The 22,884-nt window shown below is 46.1% G+C and overlaps 1 protein-coding gene across 1 annotated transcript in view; it reads right to left on the bottom strand.

Annotated features, from left to right (window-relative positions):
* JPH1 (junctophilin 1) overlaps positions 1 to 21,047 on the bottom strand; it is a 135,773-nt gene extending 114,726 nt beyond the window's left edge. Inside the window, exons 1-2 of the mRNA XM_019498707.2 lie at positions 20,586 to 21,047; positions 13,933 to 14,689 (exon numbers count right to left, since the gene is read on the bottom strand). Coding sequence (XP_019354252.1) covers positions 13,933 to 14,689; positions 20,586 to 20,964 — 1,136 coding nt within the window. The 5' untranslated portion in view covers positions 20,965 to 21,047. The remainder of the gene's footprint in view (positions 1 to 13,932; positions 14,690 to 20,585) is intronic.
* Between the last annotated feature and the right edge of the window lie 1,837 nt (positions 21,048 to 22,884).

Genomic DNA, 22,884 nt, shown 5'->3' with positions numbered 1-22,884 from the left:
CTCTTCCTCCATTTGGGGCAGTCCTGGGTGAGTCTCCCACGAGTTGATATTAATGTGGCATTTTTTTTAAGTTGACCTTGAGGACATCCCTGAACCACTCAGGTATGCAGCTGAGGACTGCTTCAGTGCCTGATATTTTTGTACTGATGTAAGTACCAACACACTCAACAGAAAGACCAAGACTGCTAGTCTTTGGTGGCTATGTTGGCACGTATATTAAAAAGTCATGGTACTCTCTTATGTCTCCCCTTAGGAATCAAGACGTACAGTACCTGGTTAAAGGGGAACTAACCATATATAGCCACTTCAGCTGTGGCTTGGGAATGCCTATACTCCAGGAGCAGACAAGAATTTCATAGATTTCTCCAAAAGAGCTAATCTGAGACTTATATCTATCACTCCGGGAAGTTGCATAACAAATAGCAGATAGCCAGGCAAGGTTCTTTGGGTAGATGCAATATCTTTTATTAGACCAACTGAGCAGTTGGAACAAAGTTCTTTGTGCCCGAAAGCTTGCAAGTACCCTTCTTCAGGCATAGGGAGACTCTGCTGTCGTGAGAATCTCTCACTGACCTCCTGTCACTTTTAGCTTCTTTCATTCCTCAGAGATCTCAGAACAACAGCAGTCTCCCTATGCCTGAAGAAGAGTACTTGTGCCCAAAAGTTTGCAAAGAACTTTGTTCCAACTACTCAGTTGGTCTAATAAAAGATATCACATCTACCCAAAGAACCTTGTCCTTAGACCAACATGGCTACTGTCAGAGCAGAGCTTAGTGGTTGAGTGCCTTGGCACAGTGGAACTTTCTAGCACAAGGCACGGTGAGATTTTGTACGAGGGAATCTCTCGGCATGGTGGAGAACACTATTGGCCGGTTCTAAATTATTCCTACATGGCGACTAGCAATTGGCTCGCTAGCCGTATAAAATGTTGGAGCAGTTTCCGCCCAAGTTGGAGAACTCCGTGCCCATCTCGGAGTGAACGTGGCGGACTGATCAACCGCTGACGACTCCCTGTCGCCAACCGACCCCGACGTACCCCCGTGTCCTGCATGCTTGTATCAAAGATATCTTGTCAAATTAGAGCTCCTCGGTTAAACTGTAACTGAAGTTTGAAGTTAACTTTCTTCCTATGCTGTACATCTCGACAGTGTAAGTAAAGGCATCTTTGTTTGAACCAGTACACGTTTGTGCCTAATTCTACTCCAGCGGTCAAAAGTACCCATCTGTACGTGCCGGGTTTGTGGCCACAACCCAGCCGACCCTTTCCCGGATCCCCCTCGGCCCCCACATGGCGTCACGAACAGGATCAGGATTGGGATTTGGGGAAGACCCGATGGAGTCAGAATTAGTTAAAGGCTGCCCCTGGCGTAGTGGGAGACGCCACGTGTCGAACGCCGCAGAACTAGGCGCCCACATCGCCTATCATCAGGCGGGAGGAATAAGTGAAAGATGCGTCAGCGGCTACCTTTCGCTGAAGGGGGAAGAAGAAGATTCAGAAGAATGGGTGTGTGATGAGCAGTGAGCGGGTCTTGTTTAAGCCCCGGGAGGAAGGGGGCACCGCATCCTTCGCCAGATTCGAACCGAGCGAAGTGAGCCTGACCGTCAGCCAGGAGTTTGCCCGCTGTACGCAACTTGTGCGGGAGGGTGGAGAACCGACGCCGACCGACTGGTTCAGTCCCCCAACCCTAGCGTTTGGGTTGAAGGGCCGCGAGGTTCTTTCCGAGCTTCGCAAAGGTCTAGAGGCGGAGGAACGCGCCACGGACAAGGGGAGAATGTTGAGCATGCTGTTCCGTGCCGTAACAACCTTGCTGCGGAAGAATGCAGATTTGGAAGCCCAGCTGCTTCTTCAGCCGGTCAGGCGGCTGAAGAAGCAGCAGTAGAGAGAAGCCCCGAGTCGACGCCACTCCAAGATGGCGCCGAGGAAGGAGCGAGCTGCCCGGAGAACCTGGAAGAGAAGGGTGGAGCTTCGGGAGAATCGACGGGAATCCACCCAGCAACCCCGCCCACCGAAGTGACGTCGCTCCCGGCAGCCCTGCCTCCTTACCACGGGGAGGGGGCATCGAGTGGAGGGTTACATCCGCCCCTCCTACCAGATGCAGCAACAGCTCTGACAGCAGCTTGTTCTGTAGCGACAGTCAGCCGAGTAACTAATGTGCAGGGTACAGTCCGCACCACCTATCGCACCCGCACTTGGACCGAGTTGCAGGAGCTGTGTAAAGAGCCAAGGATAAAGCCTGAAGAGACTCTAGCCGTGTGGTTAGGACGTCTGGTCATGGGATTCGGGTCCGACTTGTTAGACTTAGAAGAGGCTAGTTTCCTAACCTGAAAAGCCTCGTGGAGTGGAGGGCACGCCACCGATATAGACCTAGTGATGTGCAATGTTCATTGGCCCATTCCACTTCCAGCACTTGTCGCGGGCCAGGTCAATCATAAATCCCACGTGTGGCACGACGGCCGTCCATCGAGGGTCAGTGCAGAACAGATTCTACTGGCGATAATAGGAAGTTCATATTGTTTCTGGAACTCCCAAGCGCACGCATTGGGACTGACACCGCCCCAACAGCGAGGACCATGGCCTCACCGCCACCTGCGAAACCCGGGAACTGTTCCGGTGACTTTCAATAACGTAGAAGCCTGTGTTGAAGTTTATGCAGGAAGAAATGCCACCATCCTTCGAATCCTCCTCAACCCACTAGCTGGCCAACCTGCGAGTAATCTTTTGCGACAGCTCCCGAGGTTACAGGCCCTCATGAAGTCGGACACGGGAACCTCTATCAACTTGGAGCGAACATGGCAACCGCCGCAAAGAACGCCAGAGGAGAGGATCATGTTTGGATTTCTCCTGCATCATTCTAGGCTCACAAAGCGGCAGCTGCGAATCCTGGGAGACGCGGGCCAATGGCAACTGGCCTATGAACTAGGTTTCCAGTACCCAAGGGAGTCAGATGACGACTCCGGGACGTCCTGTCTGGTGACAGACAGGGGGGACAAGGCTGAACTCCTCAACGAGTTCTTTGCCTCAGTGTTCCTAAGCGAGGGGCACGACAAGTCTCTCACTGGGGTTGTAGAGAGGCAGCAGCAAGGCGCCAGACTTCCATGCGTAGATCCTGAGATGGTGCAGAGTCACTTGGAAGAACTGGATGCCTTTAAGTCAGCAGGCCCGGATGAGCTCCATCCGAGGGTGCTGAAGGCACTGGCCGACATCATTGCAGAGCCACTGGCAGGAATATTCGAACGCTCGTGGCGCACGGGCCAAGTCCCGGAGGACTGGAAAAGGGCTAACGTGGTCCCCATTTTCAAGAAGGGGAGGAAGGAGGACCCGGGCAACTATAGGCCAGTCAGTCTCACCTCCATCCTTGGCAAAGTCTTTGAAAAAATTATCAAGGCTCACATTTGTGAGAGCCCAGCAGGACAAATTATGCTGAGGGGAAACCAGCATGGGTTCGTAGCAGGCAGATCGTGCCTGACCAATCTAGTCTCTTTCTATGACCAGGTTATGAAACGCCTGGACACAGGAGGAGGGGTGGATGTCGTATACTTAGACTTCAGGAAGGCCTTCAATACGGTATCCCACCCCATACTGGTGAACAAGTTAAGAGGCTGTGACGTGGATGACTACACACTCTGGTGGGTGGCGAATTGGCTAGAGGGCCGCACCCAGAGAGTCGTGGTGGATGGGTCGGTCTCGACCTGGAAGGGTGTGGGCAGTGGGGTCCCTCGGTCCTTGGACCGATACTCTTTAATGTCTTCATCAGTGACTTGGACGAGGGAGTGAAATGTACTCTGTCCAACTTTGCAGATGACACAAAGCTATGGGGAGATGTGGACACGCCGGAGGGCAGGGAACAGCTGCAGGCAGACCTGGATAGGTTGGACAAGTGGGCAGAAAACAACAGAATGCAGTTCAACAAGGAGAAATGCAAAGTGCTGCACCTAGGGAGGAAAAATGTCCGGCACACCTACAGCCTAGGGAATGACCTGCTGGGTGGCACAGAGGTGGAAAGGGATCTTGGAGTCCTAGTGGACTTCAAGATGAACATGAGCCGGCAGTGTGACGAAGCCATCAAAAAAGCCAATGGCACTTTATCGTGCATCAGCAGATGCATGACGAATAGGTCCAAGGAGGTGATACTTCCCCTCTATTGGGCTCTGGTCAGACCGCAGTTGGAGTACTGCGTGCAATTCTGGGCGCCACACTTCAAGAATGATGCGGATAACCTGGAGAGGGTCCAGAGAAGGGCCACTCGTATGGTCAAGGGCCTGCAGACCAAGCCCTACGAGGAGAGACTAGAGAACCTGGACCTTTTCAGCCTCCGCAAGAGAAGGTTGAGAGGCGACCTCGTGGCTGCCTATAAGTTCATCACGGGGGCACAGAAGGGAATTGGTGAGTATTTATTCACCAAGGCGCCCCCGGGGGTTACAAGAAACAATGGCCACAAGCTAGCAGAGAGCAGATTTAGATTGGACATTAGGAAGAACTTCTTCACAGTTCGAGTGGCCAAGGTCTGGAATGGGCTCCCAAGGGAGGTGGTGCTCTCCCCTACCCTGGGGGTCTTGAAGAGGAGGTTAGATGAGTATCTAGCTGGGGTCATCTAGACCCAGCACTCTTTCCTGCTTATGCAGGGGGTCGGACTCAATGATATATTGAGGTCCCTTCCGACCCTAACATCTATGAATCTAGTCCTCATCTCGCTGAGCACGGACAAGACCACGCAGCGTCTGTGCATGGATCGTCATCCGTATTGGTGCATCTGCGAGTGAGTGAGAGTCATCCAGAGCCGAGTCATGCCCGAGCACCTGCATCGTGTGCTTTGGAGAAAGTGGGAAGCCGCGAGAAAAAATCTGATTGGCTGTTCCGTTGCGCGCACGGCTTCATATAGATATTGTAGTATAAGTTAATTAACTGTTCAAAGAATTCTTTCTTTGCAGTGTTTTGTCCGAGGCTCGAGATACGTGTCAGAGGCAGACCAAGAGAGAGAGGTGGAGAAGACACAGAAGCTTGACTTTGCCATGACACCTATCGAACTCCTCGTGATTGAACTTTTTGTAACCAATGCATTCATGTGTGTTTGTTTTTGTATTTGTTATTATTTGATTCGATACATTGAGGACGAACTTTTTTCGTTGTATGTTTTTGTATATAGCCAGCTACCTCATGAAACCCCCCGAGAGGAACGATGATTTACACGACGTGCATGTGCTTAAATTTCCAGCTGTGCCATTGGCAAGGGGGCATGTCAGAGCAGAGCTTAGTGGTTGAGTGCCTCGGCACAGTGGAACTTTCTAGCACAAGGCACAGTGAGATTTTGTACGAGGGAATCTCTCGGCACGGTGGAGAACACTATTGGCCGCTTCTAAATTATTCCTACGTGGCGACTAGCAATTGGCTTGCTAGCCGTATAAAAGGTTAGAGCAGTTTCCGCCCAAGTCGGAGAACTCCGCGCCCATCTCAGAGTGAACGTGGTGGACTGATCAAACACTGACGACTCCCTGTCGCCGACCGACCCCGACGTACCCCCGTGTCCTGCATGCTCGTATCAAAGATATCTTGTCGAATTAGAGCTCCTCAGTTAAACTGTAACTGAAGTTTGAAGTTAACTTTCTTCCTACGCTGTACATCTAAACATTGTAAGTAAAGGCATCTTTGTTTGAACCAGTACGCGTTTGTGCCTAATTCTACTCCAGCGGTCAAAAGTACCCATCTGTACGTGCCGGGTTTGTGGCCACAACCCAGCCGACCCTTTCCCGGATCCCCCTCGGCCCCCACAACTACAACCAAAAACCTTGCAAAAATATCAGATAGAGAACTTGTCAGGGATCGGTCTTCCCCAAATGCAGAAGTGACAGCTGTGTGTTTGTTAATATTGTACTGTGAGCCAGGCAAGGGCTAAATCCTATGAGCTGAGTCTACCATGTCAGTGGTTTGTAGAAAGTATTTCACTTAAGAAGGTTTACACAGGAGCACTCCCATCCTCCTGCTGTTGTCAGCCTTAATTTTTTTTGTAGTGATAAGAACACGCAAGAATTGCTTCTCCAAAAGGGATAAAGGGATAAAGAACAGTCAGAAGTCAGAGTTCAAGACACCTACTTGCTAGACATTGTCCAGGTTTCATCCTGCTCCCACTGGCTACAGAAAGAGAACAAAAACAGGGTTGTGGCTGTTCTGCTCTTTATAGGCTTTCACCCAGAAGCATGAGGCAACACAGAGCCTGTATTAAAAATGTTCTGAGCTGCACACAAAAGGCGCACCTGCGTCAATACCCTACTTCTCAAATTTATTGTACATCTCCATCTAAATAAGACTTGCCTATACTGTGGCAGCAGTGCATTCTGGCCAGGTTGTTCCTGAACACATCCCAATCAGGTCCTCCAGGATGTTTTTATGGATACTCTCATGCACACCAGAAACTGAGGTCACTAGCAAAGCTGCTGGGTACAACTCCAATGTAGGACTTCTGGTGCAATTCAGAGCTTCGAATATGCACACAAGTATGGATAGGCAAGGCATGTTTGGAGATAACTGCTGGGACATGCCACCACTGCAGTACAGTGGTCATGAGTCCATTATAACCTACTATCTATCCCATCCCTGCTCTAAACAATTAGGACCGAAAAGGGTCAATTTTCTGTGTTCGCCCTGTATGAATTCATGAATAACTTGTAGGACAGAGAGAGATAATTAGCCATGTTAGTCTGAAGTTAGGTTGAAACCTGGGTAGATTTGCACCTTATAGACAACATGTCACTCCTCTTTCATCTCATAGTATCATAGAAAATTAGAGTTAGAAGGGATCTCAGGAGGACATCTAGTCCAACCCATTGCTCAAAGCAGGACCATCCGCAACTAGATTATCCAAGACAAGGCTTTGGCTAGCCAGGTCTTAAAAGCCTCCAAGGATGGAAAGTCCACAACCATTCTGGGTAACCCATTCCAGTGTTTTACTACCCTCGTAGTGAGAAAATTCTTCCTACTATATTACCTAAACCTCCCTTGCTGCAACTTGAGACCATTGCTCCTTGTTCTGTCATCTGCCATCACCGAGAACAGTGTAGCTGAGGGGTGGGCAAAATATGGCCTATGAGCCAGATTACAGCCTGCCAGGCAATTCCATCCAGCCCGTGGGCACACGCCAACTAACTGTACCCCACCCAATCCACATACCTCACTCCCACCCTGCTGCACAGTGGGGCCCAGCCAGCATGCAGCTTCCAGGCAGGGCTGCTGCTGCCACTGCTGCAGCCGCCAGGGACCTGCTTGGCTTTCCCAGCATCTAGCAGCTCTTCCTTGTCTCCCTGCTGCAACGCTCACTCTGGGCAGCAGATAGGGAAGCGGCAGAGGCCCGGGGGGCAGAGGGGAAAGCATGCAGCTGGGCTAGGGATGGCAGGAGTGTGGAGGTTGGGTGGGGGGCTGTGGGGACCACCCCATATACTCCCTCCCATGGTGCACAGCCCCTGCTGCTGGCGGCAGCAGCAGCAAGCAGAGGCCCTTGGAGTGCTTGTGGTGCTGCTGCTTGGTGGCATACAACTCTGGCCAGAACTGCACGTGGCAGCAAGGAGCACAGCCAGGTTGGCCTGCTTCTATTACGTGGGGCTCCCCGCAGCACTAGTGCAGCTCCCAGCACTTATGCGCCACCGGGGGAAGCTCCAAATAATGGAGCCAGCTGTCTTCCCCACCCTGTGCAGCTGCTGGGACTCTGCTGGAAGTGGTGGGGAGCCCTGCCTCCTGCATCACATGGGGGTTCCCCTGGTGGCACACAAGTGCTGGGAGCTGCACATGTGCCATGGGGAGCTCTGCATGATAGAGGTGGGCCCGCTTTGCTGCGTTCCTTCCTTCTATGCACAGCTCTGGCCAGAGCCTCACACCTCCGGTTGGCAGCACCTGCACATACCATAAGCGCTCCAAGGGCCCCACCTGCTGCTGCTGCTGCCGCCGCCAGTGGCAGGGGCTGTGTGCCATGGGGGGGCAGGGGGGGCCCCTCACAGCACCACACCCTCACTCAGCCCCAAAATCTCACACAACACCCCTACATATACACCCCCCGCAACATAACCTATACCCTCCCGCACATGGATGACCCCCTCACAACTCCCCCAACACACATGTACCCACAACCACACACTCCACCACACACAAAATACCAGAGTAAGACTTTATTTTTTACCTATTATGCAGTCACCCCTATATATACACTACACAAACAAAAATCATGACAAAAATATTTTTGAGATAAAATTAAAATAAGTTATAGTAGACATTTGAGTTTTAATATATGATTTGGTTTTTTTCTAGTTCAGATGGCAGTTCTGTTGGCTGCTCATGTCCTCCCTAAAGTGTACTGTCAGGGGCAGTGCTCTGGGAGCTGACCTTGCCTGTGAAGACTGAGGTGAAAAAGGCATCGAGTACTTCAGCCTTTTCTGCATCCTCTGTCACTAGGCTGCCTTCCCCTCAGTAAGGGACCTACACTCTCCCTGATCTTCCTCTTGTTACATATTTGTAGAAACTCTTCTTGTTACCCTTCACATCCCTTGCTAGCTGTAACTCCAATTGCACTTTGGCCTTCCTGACTACATCCCTGTATGCCCGAGCAATATTCTTATACTCTTCCCTAGCTGTTTGTCCAAGTTTTCACTTCTTATAAGCTTCCTTTTTGTGATTTAGTTTACTGAAGAGTTCCCTGCTAAGCCAAGCTGGTCTTCTGCCATACTTGCTAGTTTTCCTGCACATTGGGATGGTTTGTTCATCCATTCTCAGTAAGGCTTCTTTAAAGTACAGCCAGCTCTCCTAAACTCCTCTCCCCCTCAGACTGGCTTCCCAGGAGATCCTACTCATGAGTTCCCCGAGTGAGTCGAAGCCTGCTTTTCTGAAGTCCAGGTTTCTTACTCGACTGCTTTCCATCCTTCGTTTCCTCAGGTTCCTCAACTCTATCAACCTGTGGTCACTGCTGCCCAAGTTGCCATTCATTACTACATTCCCCACCAATTCCTCCCTGTCTGTGAGCAGCAGGTCAAGAAGAGCATTGCTCCTAGTTTGGCCACTCCAGCACTTGCACTGGAAAGTTGTCCCCAACACTCTCCAAATATTTCCTGGATTGCCTGCACACCGCTGTATTACCCTCCCAACAGACATCAGGTTGATTCAAGTCCCCCATGAGAAACAGGGCCTGTGATCAGGAAACTTTCACTAGCTGCTTGAAGAAAGCCCCATCCACCACTTCCTTCTGGTCTCATAGTCTATAGCAGACCCCCACCACGATATCACCCTTAACCAGAAACTTTCAACATGCCTATCTCCAGTTTCATTCTGGAGCTCTGAGCAATCAGACAGCTCTTTTACATAAAAGTGCAACTCCTCCTCCTCTTCTCCCCTGGCTGTCCTTGCTGAACAGTTTGTACCCATCCATGACTGTGCTCCAGTCATGCAAGTTATCCCACCAAGTCTCTGTTATTCCAATCATGTCATAGTTCTGTGATTGTGCAAGGACTTGCAATTCTTCCTGCTTGTTTCCCGGGCTCCACGCATTCATGTACAGACACCCAAGGTAACCAGCAGATTGCCCTTTCTCAGGAAGAATGAGAATACCTCCCCTCTTGCCCCGCCCCGCTTGCTATTCCTCCAGGTCACTCACTTCCCCACTTACCTCAGGGCTTTGGTCTCCATCCCCCAGCAAACCTAGTTTAAAGCCCTCCTCACTAGGTTAGAGATCCTGTCTGCAAAGATGCTCTCTTAGTCTGGTGGATCCCATCTCTTCCTAGCAGCCCTTCTTACAACATCACCCCACAGTCAAAGAAGCCAAAGCCTGGCTGGAGACACCACCTACGCAGTCAGGAATTGACTTGCAAGATACATCTGCTCCTGCCTGGGCTGTTTCCCTTGACCAGAAGGGTCGAAGAGACCACCATTTGAATCCCCGTCCCCCTCACCCTTGCACTTAGATGTACACAAAATTGTAATCAATTTTGATCCGTTTAGGGCCTCCCCTGGCAATATCATCGGTACCCACATGGATGAGCAGCATGGGGTAGTAGTTAGAGGGCCAGATGAGTCTCAGTAATCCCTCTGTGACATCTTGAATGCAGGCTTTGGGCAAGCAGCAGACTTCCCGAAACAACAGGTCAGGTTGGCAGATGGTTCCCTCTGTCCCCAGCAGAAGGGAGTCTCCAACCACCACCATTCCTCACTTCTTCTTGATGGTGGTCATCTCAATCTTTCCCACCTTGGGGAGGTCTGGCCTGTCCACCACCAATGGAACATACTCCCTAGCCCTCTGTTACTAGGGCTCCATATCTGTTCTCCAGATGAACTGCTACAGGTGGAAATGAAGATTTTTGCTTCTTGTCAGAGGTCACAAGCTTCCAACTTCCACCTTCCTGTTAGCTCACATCCTTTCCCTTCTCTAGCACTGCCTCTGGCAGTTCTTCCTCCACAGTCCTGGAGGTCTCCTCCAGCATCAAATTGATGAAGTCCTCATGGTGGATGATGCTTTGGAGCCTCATCACCTCCACCTGTACCTCTTGCCTGTTTCCTGACACCACCATAAGGTACCACCAGAAGGTACTGCTCACACTGCAGGCACCTGGCTGTCACCAGAAGGAACCTGCAAGCCCCAGTTCCCACAGCACCAAACTGGACCTGGGTGGAAGTCTCAATGGTGAGCAGTCCTGTCTGGACAGAAACCTCACAGATGCAGACAGAGTGGCAATGGCTCTGGCATTGCAATGTTCTTCAGCCATTTTCCCAGCTCTCAGTCTGCCTCTTCTCTCTTACTGCCCTTCTTCCTAGCACACTGTCCCTAGCAAACTTGCCTGAAAGCTGGCCTGTTTACTCTTCCTAGGCCCCAAAGGGTCCCTCTTCCCTGCTTCCTCACATCAAGGTGAAAGGCTCTCCCCTCAAGGGGACTGGGGGCAAGAGCGGGGACAGGGGACTGACCAGTAAACTGCTTGCCTGGTTTGCTCCCCTATTTGCTGGCTCCCTGGTCACTTGGGGAGTCTCTTTTCATACCTTGCTGGGCCTGGACTAGCTCTGCCCCTTGTCAGGGCTTCTGTCCTGCATAGGCAGCAATCACTCAGCAATTAGCAATCACTCAGCTAGCAACCCTCTCAGCTTCTCAGAGCATACACCCCAAACACACACAGCCCACCAAACAAATACCCACTAAGTCAGAGGCACAGGCAGCTCTGGATCACTTATCTTCTCAGGGCAGGATCTCATGCCTGGTTTCTCTCCCCCTTCCCCCTTTCGCCCAGCAAGCTGCTTGCAAACTGCATGCCCTGTTTGCTGCCCCTGTTCACTTTATAATACATGAATCCTAGAAAGTTAATGCCAGATTAAAGAAGGTGATCACAAGAAGCAGGGGATTAAGAGCTATCAAGTATATACAAACCTCTCCAGGTATAAAAATCTGCCCCAATTACCGCCTTATAAAATTTCATCCTACCACTTTAGTTGCACTTGGCACCTCAATACTTGGGCTTTCCATCTTTCAGATATTTATAGACTATGATGTATAATGCACCTTTAGTTATTGCTGAAACAGGCAATATATATATTTAGTTCTTAAATGTTATATTACAAGTTAGTTCTTCCACCTCTTTACTGGATTCTACTCATTTTACTTGCATCATCTTGTTCAAAAATGAATATCCTATTCTAACAAAGTATCAGCAAAACTGTATCATGAGCAACCATTACCTTGCAACTACTTGGAATGGGGTTTCTGAATATTCTTTTTCTTCTGATTTACATCTTTTGAAGACCTCATAGATATCTTCTACACATTTTTGATGATTCTGTAAATTATTACATAGTTTTTCTCTCTGATTAGGAAGGAATACTAAATGAACTAAATACATATTCATAATATTCAATTATGAATTTTTATTTAGTTCAGTGGGTTTTTTAAAATTCATAATGTACTAAGGTTCACACTACCATCAAATTAACTTAATTCTTTTGAATATATTAACAATTCTTATTCCAGAATTGTTATTTCGTGTTTAACAAAATGCTTAAAATATTTAACTTTTAAAACTGAGTTCTTACTGTGTTAAATGGCTATGATCAATAGGTTCCTGACCTCTTGACAGAGGTTGGGGGGGGGGGGGGAGGGGGGGGGGGGGAGTAACCACAAAATTGAACAACTTGCATATTTCCCCTTTGGTTAAGAGGATAGATAGTACCCCTCAAGATTGTTTTTTATAGCTCAGTAATGTCACCTTCTTTGTTTGCTGCTCAGCTGCTTTTCAACATAAATCATCCATTTATTCAACAACTATGTATTTCGTTTTTATTCTTTTAAAATGTTGCTCAGCAACTTTTAAACATATATTAAATGAACATATAGTGGCCTTTCAGTTAGTGACTATATAATTCAAGCTAAAAATTGGAAAGATAATTTCCTTTCTATATCAGTAGTGCCCAATCTTTTGGCCCTGTTGACCAGATGGGTGGTCTGGTCTCTCTGTGGGCACAATACCTCTGCACAGGGCCTGGAAATTTGGTGCAGGGGAATGGTGCCCATGTTAAATTCCACTTTTCCGCTGCCGCCAAATGCCAGACCTGTGGGAAAATCTGACGTCGGCTGGATCTGGCCCATAGGTTGGGAGTTGAGCACCCCTGTTCTACAGTATGTGTTTTTTTCCTGGCCACATTTGTAAATTCCAAGTACAGTCTGAATGAGAAAAGTAGTACAGTCGGAATGAGAGAAGCAATCTGAAATGCAAGAAAATTATTAATGGCAAGGATTTTGGGGGGTGATAGCTTTCACTGGACCAACTGTATAGTTGGGATAAAGGTAGACAAGTTTTCAAATGCAAAGGATGCCACCACTGTGCTGATCATTCTTTCACTCTCCCATGTATGTTTCTGTTGTGGTGGCATCAGAGTGATCTTCCATAGGGCACCAATCACAGTCACCATCTCCAAAGTGTGAATTTCCATCACTAGAATTCATTCTGCACATAGCAGCATCATAAAAGCTTTGCATTCAAAAGTCCGTCTAACGTCCTAATTATATAGTTGTTCCAATAAAAGATACCATCAAAAAATCCTTGCCTCTTGTATAGTTCCTGGACCACGACAACACCATTCTGACACTACCCTAACAGGGAAAATTACTAGGAAGCTTCATTTAATTTATTTACAGGCAAGAAGAACCATCATTGTTGAAAACTTAAGATACAAGCCATCGACAGCTGCCTATGTTATGATTTAATATGCAAACATTCCATTTCAGATAAACCCCAACCAACCATCAGGCAAATTAAAACTTGAAACATCTGCCTTCTCTCCACCATTAACCACTGTCCTCATTCTTCTCAACTTTCAAACAAAAAAACATGAATATTGTGATATGCTTCATGAGTCATCAAATTTTATTTAGTTCAGACTAAGTTGGAAAAGCATATTCCAAAACTAATGAGACATTACAAAGAACACCTTGCCAACAGATGTTGCTCTCTCCCCAACCCTTTATATGAGCTGAAGGGCTTGAGCTCTGCAGTTCTGCATACCTTAAATTCTACCTGGAAACTGACAGTGAACAAGTGCATACACCAAGCACAAGTGTAAAGTTTTATGGGAAAATATTTCCCATAACAAGCAGGCCATTGCATTCTTAACCAGTGTAAATTTCCAGATAGGCTTAAAGATGCAGCCACATGTATTACACACATTAAAAGTTCTTTAAATAAAGAATAAATGAGTAAGCCTAACACTAACTTCCAAAGTATGCACGTGCTACTTTTACATTATACAAGCAAATTCAGTTCTCAAGTTAACAAATGCAACTCCATAAAAGTCTGTAGCAATGTACATAAACAGAGACCTGAATATTACTTGCTAAGGGTAGTAACTCAATACAATTTACTTCACACAAGTCCTTTTTGATTTCTATAAATGAAAGTGCAAAATGTCTACCTTGTGCAATTACATACCTGGAGGTTGCAATTTCCACTTTGGTTCTTGCCATACCAGCTGCTCGCTGCGCTCCCTCTATTGCTCTATCCACCTTTTCTTTAGTTTTTGTGTTTCTTATTGGTATAAGCTGCTTCCTTATTCCACGGACCAAAACATTGTTTTTATATTTTCCCTCTTCTTTTGTGCCATCTGGAAAAATGGTACATCCATATCCATGCCTCCTATTATTTAGCCATTCACCTTCGTATTTCATGCCATTTGAGCGCTCACTAATACCAAAGCCACAGCGCTTGTCATTCTTCCACTCTCCCATGTACGTTTCAGTTGTAGTAGCATCAACATGGTCTTCCATTGGACAATAATCACAGTCACCATCTCCAAAACTAATTGTAGAATTGGCATCACTAGAACTAATTCTGCTCATAGCAGCATCACTCCTGACTGAGCTCCGTTTGCTAGATATTGATGATTTAGATTCAGATTTTCTAAGTTTTATACTACCAAGGAGAGATCCTCTTCTGAACAAGCCTCCTTTTTTCTTAATACCCATGGCTTCTGGATCACTGTGAAAATTCAAAACAAACCCGCCTCTTGTTCCAGCTGGACTGTCTGAAGCAATATCATGTAGAACAGTGCCATTGCTCTGCTCACTGCGAAGTGAGGCTAGAGATGTTCGGAGGGGTGAACGGATCACAGTTGCCATGCCATAGGGTACACTTTGCCGTACACCATATCCATGCCGCATCCCTCCTGTCCATTGCCCCTGATAAGTACCTTTTAAAAGAATAACCAAAGGAAACAAAGTTTAAGAAGCAATTTGATTCAGAGAACCTTATCATATCATTAAGAGAACATTGTGTGTTAAGTATTGTATTACCACACTTGGGGCAAAACTTCAGTAGTAAAGCCAGTATGTATTACATAGTAAATATACACCAGTGTGTCACACTGATAAATATACACTTTCTAGTACACTAAGTATTTTACTATTGCAGTTTTTAAAGTTATTTCTTCTCTTAAAAAGCCCTTGGCATTTCAAACTGGACTAAATCTTAGCCAGTTTAAATCTGTCTTTAAGTTACATTTTAAATAAGTCTGCCCAAAGAAGTTGCTTTCAAAGGCTTAGTGCACAATTAATTTTTTTCACAAAAAATTCTAAATGGATCCAAAAAGAAAGTAAAGAATTCTAAAGGCCTAAAGGGAGTATGAGACATGGAAGACTCTCACTACACTAAACAATCATCTTATACTCTGGACTGACTAGATGTAAAGCTCTCCATGAAATTAATAAATCTACTTGTGAAAAAGCTGAGCTCAGGTCCAATACAGAATGTTTTCAGTATATGTAATTTGGAGCAATGGTGATACAAGGAGAATATCTGTGTGTGTGTGTGTGTGTGTGTGTGTGTGTGTGTGCGTGCGCGTGTGTACACACATACAAATACTGCATTACTAATTTTGTGGCAGAAAGATCAAAATTAAAGCTGAACCTTCATGCTCCTCTCACTCTTTTGACTCACATGAAAAGAACCTGAAGTTACTTCTCAGCTATATAGTATGTAGGTAGGAGATTGACAATGACAAATTAGTGGAATTAAGGGATGCCATTTTAGTTGTAATGGAGTGTCCTTGCCTATGTCACAGTCTTAATATTCTCTGTGATTTTTAAAGGTAACATAAGAGATCACTGCAAAATATTTGACATAAATAGGTCACATATCGCTACAGTAGGGCTTATTGTTTGAGGTTAACAGAAAGAATAACTAGGATATTACGAAGTACACATGATTTTATCTTTAAGAAAAAAAGAACTTCCATATTGGGTCAGACCAATGGTCCATCTAGTTCATTGTCCTGTCTGAGCAACCAGTGCCAGATGCTTTACAGGAAGCTGGATGAAACCCTACAGTAGGCAGATGTAAAATAATCTGCACTCTAAGAAGTTATTATCCTAACTCCTTATTAAGATTGCCTTAAACCCCAAAACATGAGGTTTATCTCCCTTCCAATACTGTTTTTTTAAGCATTAACCATGATAACTCTGAATAGTCCTAAAAAGGACTAAATAAGCAACTTTTAAAATATCTTTGGTTTAACTCAGTTTTAGCTGCATGGCATATGTTCTTCAGAAAGTTATATTTGGAAACCCAGTGGTTTTCTGTAAATGTTTGTTAAAACTTGAGAAATTCGACATCACTTGAAACTTAATTTGCTACATGCTTTGGAATTAAACTGTATACAGTTAAATCTTATGTAAGATTTAAGATAAGACTATATAATGCATTTCATATAAAGTTAAATAGACTTAACCCATGTAATTCTATTCAGTGTTAAAATATTTCACCAAGTGGATGGTTTTCCTTTCCAGATGGCTGCTGACATCAACAATAAGCAACTTACTTAGGTTCTCTCTCTCTAGTCTCACTCAGTATCCTAGATACCTGCTGATGCACTAGTTTTTAAGGCTGCTGAATCTAGAAACGTGGTTATTTAAATATACTCAACATATGGAGTAGAGCAAATAGAAACATGAGCACACTACACTGACATGCAGAACCCTTTATATAGTTTTAAAAGTACAGACATCTTGTCAATATTTTCCTTTATTAAAAATATTTTTCCTGGAACAAATACATTCAGATCTATAACAGTGCAAAAAGTTAAGTTCTGTCCCCGGTTTCATCTCTGCCATCACACTCATATTATAGGAATATGCCTGAAATGAAGATCTGGCTGCTCTGTGTATTAACTGACTGGTTTGTTATGCCAACAATAACTGTTGTATTTGTTTCAGAAGAATAGATCTGATTCTCATTTAGACTAAAACACTATTACATTGTTTTGGCAACTCACACTTATAGCCCCTTTACACTAAGGCACTGTAAATCAGCATCAGGCCCAAGTGTTTCCAATAAAAAGTTTTATAATACGATTATCAAACACCAGCATGGACTGCAATTTTTTGCCCGTGAATTATTTTTGCTTTAAAAGTGAAAGCAGAAGATCAAAAAGTATGATGTGCAGGAGAAAATGTTCTCAGGCTGTAACTATTTCCTTTAAAATCAGAATAATTAATGTATTCTTGCGTATGTATCATTTTTTCCTACTGGGATAATGAAAGCAAGGCTAACCTATTATGTTGAAAAAGAGTGGTTAAGTTGAACTGATATCCATGGATATGTTAGCTGGATTTGTATGTAGTTTTGCAATGAAATAATTCTCAAGACCTCAGGTACCTTGCTTTCAATTATGAATTTATAAAGGGTACATATCTATTTATTGTTACTGCTGCTGTCATGTACAAAAATACCCATTTTTGCATTGTTTCCCACTCGTATTTTAAGTATTTCCTTTTAAATTATATGTTGAAAACAGTTTTTTGTACAGAAAATATAGTCTTATAGAATTGAGGCCTTAGTAACTAATATTCCACAGTTTAATCTATTTCTCCAATAGTGAAAATGTAATATAATTTTAAAGGAACACAATTATCCATAATATTAGAATATAATGAGAGACTATAATGTTTTCTATTAAGTATTGTCTACCAAAAAAAAAAAAAAAGTCTTACATAAAGGTTTTGGTTTCCTGGGCTACATATGCTCACAGCACCATAAACACATCTTTCCCCCATTCATTTGAATTACAGTTGATAATTTTAATTAATTCAATTGATAGTGGCACTAACAGTACTGCTATAATTACCACACTATTTGAAAACTGCATCTGGTCAATAAAAGCAGCTAAGATTGGGCAATATAATTAACATAAAAAATGGGAGACATAAGTAATGGATAAAATATATGGCTAAAATATTTCCAGATCAATCTTTTGGCATATGTTTGGCTCTCTTGCATAGGTGTCCTTATTTTAAAACTGGAAGTTCTTCGGTGTAACTTACCTTTTGCTGATTTTTTTTTAGTTAAATATATTACTCTGAAGCATGCATATTGATTATTTTCTTTTGGATTATGGTCTATTGGCTTTTCTATTTTTTATAATTCTAAAATATCTCTGATATTTGTGAATCTGTAGCTATAATTCAGAAAAAAAGTGTCATTCAGGCTAGAAAAGACAAACCTTTCCTATTTTCTGAGAGCTCAACAGATTGTTGCATGCTCCTAGAATCAGACTAGTGGTTACATAAGCAGATGCTTAGAAATGAGGCTATTTGGAAATTGTGGAGTATTCACACTCTGAAGGACTGTAGGGTCTAATCATTCCCTATTGACTTTTGCAGGATAACTATGCCCCCAATTCTTTTCCTCTTTGTACTTACTCGTAGTAAGTTCTTATTTCTGATTATTTTTCCACAGTCATAGCTCACTGACTAATTTATGCACAGTGAAAATTCCAAATTAAAGCCTTGGTATTAATGTGATCCATTAAGTAAGTAGGACTGCATGTGGGTGTGATCTCCAGCTGTAGTTAGCTGTCCTTAAAGGACTGGGACACATGTGGCCCAAAATGAAATGAATGAATTCATAAAATGACTGACTGACTGACTGATCAGGACTTAAAATTATAACCTTTTCCACAGACACTTAGTGAACTGTTAGCTTAAAAAGCCCTTATGAACAACAGGACACATATTCCCCTTACTTTATCCAGAAAAGGCAATGAAAGTTTGTACAGAAATTGAGAGCAGGCTATTACTAGTGCTTTCTATTTCTAATCCCTTCTCCATAGCCACATGCACGAACATGTTTAGAGCAAAAGTATTTTGGAAACAATTTCAATTTTGATTCTGTTTAAAAGTCACTAGGCTCAAAATTGGTTTTGTTGTTGCCTAAGTATCAAAACTAAGGCCCTTATTTTGCAGATACCTGTTACAGGCATCTAATTCACAAGTCACCCAATTAAAACCGCTGAGACTTCACAGGCTCAGCTTTACCACACATGAACCTGTGTCAAAATCAATAAACAGATTAACACTAATAAAAGTGAAAATCTTAAAATAGTAAAATGTAGATTTTCAATAGAGCTGCTTTGATGAGCTCTCTCATTTCCAATTGTGTCATACACAGAAAAACAATTTCTCTCTCGATTACACGTATTATTGCTGTTTCTGAGAGAAGCTGGCTCTGGACAATGTGTATTAGTTACTTAAAAACGTATTTCTAATAACCACTAGCATAGTCACATTTACTTTAAAAACAATGTGGCTAGTGAGCTCTACTCAACCTCTAATCTAACATTAAAAAAATCCTATAATGCAGTGAAAGTGAAACTAAAATTGTGATCACGTTTTAGAATGAAATAAAATTTAAAACTCTCAAAATATGACTCTGGCTGAGACTAAGTCTAGCAACCTTTACAGGTTGAGAAGAAAATTTACACATAGGTAACATGGGGTTTTCAAAGAGTCCAACAGAAAATAATTATAAACACAAGGAAGATAAAACAATGGTATTTTAGTTTTATTATGAAATACATCTTGCTAAATGTTGCGATGAAAACATAAAAAGCCTCAGCTGAAAATGGTGCTACACCACATTAGCTTGAGGGCATTTCTCCTCTTCTGTCTCTTTTGGGGGTGACATACTCTTTCCTCAATATCTATGTGGGAACTGACTACTGCATCTATTACAAGGCCAGAATTAAGGCTCTCTCCTTCAGCTACACTTTTCTAAATTACACTTCTTGCACAGCATTCACATATTTTCACCAAATCTCAGCCTGCACAGTAGGTATAGTAAATATTAAACTAAGCAATATGTCTGTATAAGAAAACCCCAAAACTTAAAATCCCTCTACCCAGGGGTATATCAAAAGTAAAAGTCACTGCTTTCACTTTGAACAATCTCACACTGGAGGCAGTAGAATTACAGCGACACTAGAACTGAAACACGTCCATTTGTCTGTGATGATTAAAAAAGATACATATGGCATGATGAGAAGAAACCATCCACTTAAGTACGGGGGCTTGGCTACCCCTTCAGACTCCTGGATTAATGAAATGGGGTGGTTATCTGTGTTGGCCTGAAGTTAGGCAGGAGGCAGGGCAGCACCTTACAGATGAACTACATGGAAACAGGATGCTATGAAAATCATTGCATAGCTTCCGATGAAGCCGCTTGTAGCCTACGAAACCTCATGCCTCTCTGAACAAGTCAGACTACAAGTTGTCACCCTGCCTTCCTCGCTGTCTGTCTATTAAGTGTAAGTCACTAGGATATAATTATCCCCAACTATTTCCAGGCTTCAGGGAGGTTGATTTGTGACTAACAGGAGGGAAGAAGCACTGGGTCCGGCCTGCTCATTCTGGAAGTGGGATGTATGTCGGGGGGCTCCTGGCCGCTCTACTCTCTTAAACCAGGTCATATGTTTTAGGTGGGGCCAAATCTTATCCTGTGTCTGGATGGAGTCAGCAACTGGGGCCTTTTCTGCCTGCCAGCTCATGGGGTCTGCCCCAAATCCAGGTGGGGGCTATTCTAGGTAGTGCCGAGGCTCCCTAGACCCCGCGGCTCTGTGCGCGTGCCTTAGGAGCTGCAAACACAGGGGCGCCTCGGCACGGCCCGGTGCTCTCAGGGAGGGGAGGACGGACGCGACCGGCAGGCTGCTTCCAAGCAAGCACGGCTCACTCCGCGGCCGGCCGGCCGGCCGGGCGGCGGGGGCGGGCGTGCAAGCAGGGCAGGCGGCGATGGGGCCCGGCCCGGCCCGCGCTCACCTCCGTCGCCGTAGGTCTCCACGCCGTAGCCGTCCTGCAGCCCGTTGCTCCAGGTGCCCTCGTAGCGGGCGGGCGTGCTGAGGCTCTGCCGCACGCCGTAGCGCCCCTTGAAGCCGTGCGCCCACTCGCCGCGGTACGTCCACCTGCCCTTGGTCTCCACGCCCAGCCCGTGCCGCTTGCCCTGCGCCCAGTGGCCCAGGTAGGTGTTGCCGCTGGGCCAGGTGTAGCCGCCCACCGCCTCGAAGCCGTGCGCCCAGGCGCCCGCGTACTCGCCCTGCCCCTTGGGCCCCGTGCAGATGCCGTGGCCGTGGGCTTTGCCGTCCTCCCAGCCGCCGCAGTACGTGCCGCCATCGTCGAAGTCGAACCTGCCGCCCGTCATCCAGGGCAGCGCCGCCAGCCCGGCTCCGCGCTCCCGCCGCCCGCGCCTGCTCCCGAGCCCGCTCCGGCTCAGGCTCCCGCCGCGCCGAGCCCAGCCCAGCCCAGCCCAGCCCAGCCCAGCAGCTCTGCCCGGCCCGCCCCCTGCTCCGCCCCGGCCCGCCCCGCCCCGCGCCGGCGGCGGCGCCGCGCCCGTCCCGCGCACCCTGCAGGTGGGGGCCCCGCACCGCCCGGCTCTCGGCGGGGTTGCGCAGGCGGGCGCGCGCGTCCAAAAAGACGTGTGTTTCTGTGAGCATGTGCACGCCTGGGAGCAGTGCGTGTCCAAACAGACGTGTCAGCTAGCTCACACGTGGGAGCGCACGTGTGTGTGTGTTAGAGAGACTATTGTGTCCAAAAAGAGCGTGCGCTCGGGTTATCAACTCACACGTGAGAATGTGTGCATCTGAGAGCAATACCTGTCCAAAGAGATGTGCCAACTCACGTGCGCGCACGTGTGAGTGTGTAAGAGAGAGACTTGATGTGATCATCATGTGCTCTGGTTGTCAGTTCACACGTGTGAGCATGTGTGCGCCTATGAGCAATGCATGTCCAAAGAGATGGGTCAGCTCACATGTAGGAGCGCATGGGTGTGTGTGTCTGCACATGCGTGAGTGTGCAAGAGAGAGACTGTGTCCAAAAAGACGTGCTCTGGTTGTCAACTCACATGTGTGAGCATGTGTGCTCCTGAGAGCAATGTATGTCCAAAGAGACATGTCAGCTAATACGTAGGAGCACGTGTGTGTGTATGCATGCATGTGTGTGTGTGACTACGTAAGAGAGAGAGAGACAGAGAGGGAGAGACTTTTGTGTCCAAAAAAGACGTGTTCAGGTTGTCAGCTCACACATGAGTATGTGTATGTCTGAGAGCGCTGTGTGTCCAAAGAGACATGTCAGCTTACACATGGGAGTGCACGTGTGTGTGAATGGTGCGGAAGGGAGAGGGGGAGAGAGAGACTTTGTGTCCAAAAAGACATGTGCGCTCTGGTTGCCAACACACACATGCAAGCATGTGTGCACCTGAGAGCAACGAGTGTCCAAAGAGATGTGTCAACTCACACATGGGAGTGCATGTGTGTGTGCACGTGCGAGTGTGTAAAAGAGAGACTACTGTGTCCAAAAAGATGTGTGCTCTGGTTGTCAACTCACACGTGTGAGCATGTGTGTGCCTGAGAGCACTGTGTCCAAAGAGACATGTCAGCTCATATGTAGGAGCACATGTGTGTGTGTGCGTGTGCATGTGTGCACATGTGCGAGTGTGACTGCGTTAGAGAGAGAGAGAGAGAGAGAGACTTGTGTCCAAAAAGACGTGTATTCAGGTTGTCAGCTCACACATGTGAGTATGAGTGTATCTGAGAGCAGTGTGTGCCCAAAAAGATGTGTCAGCTTACACACGGGAGTGCACATGTGTGTGCATGGGGTGGGAAGGAGAGAGGGAGAGAGGCTTGTGTCCAGAAAGATGTGTGAGCTCTGGTTGCCAATGCACACATGCAAGCATGTGTGCACCTGAGAGTAATGTGTGTCCAAAGAGACATGTCAGCTCATACGTGGGAGCATGTGCTTATGTGTGTGTGCATGTGAGTGACAGAGACTATTGTGTCCAAAGAGACGTGCTCAGGTGTGTCATCTCACACATGAGCCTGTGTGTCTGAGATCATCATGTGTTCAAAGAGATGCATCAGCTCACACATGGGAGTATGCACATATGTGTGCATGCACAAGTGAGAGAGATATGTGTCCAAAGATGCTTGTGCACAGGTATGCCAGCTCGCATGTGTATGCTTTAAAGCAACGTGTCCAAAGAGAGATACACATTGGCTCACACATAAGCATGGTCCATGTGTATGGGCTCACAAGTGTAAGTGTGTTTAAGAGCAATGCATGTCCA

Source organism: Alligator mississippiensis, chromosome 3 (assembly GCF_030867095.1).
Source record: "Alligator mississippiensis isolate rAllMis1 chromosome 3, rAllMis1, whole genome shotgun sequence".
Classification (NCBI taxonomy): Eukaryota; Metazoa; Chordata; order Crocodylia; family Alligatoridae; genus Alligator; species Alligator mississippiensis.
This window is presented reverse-complemented; position numbering and strand designations above follow the sequence as displayed.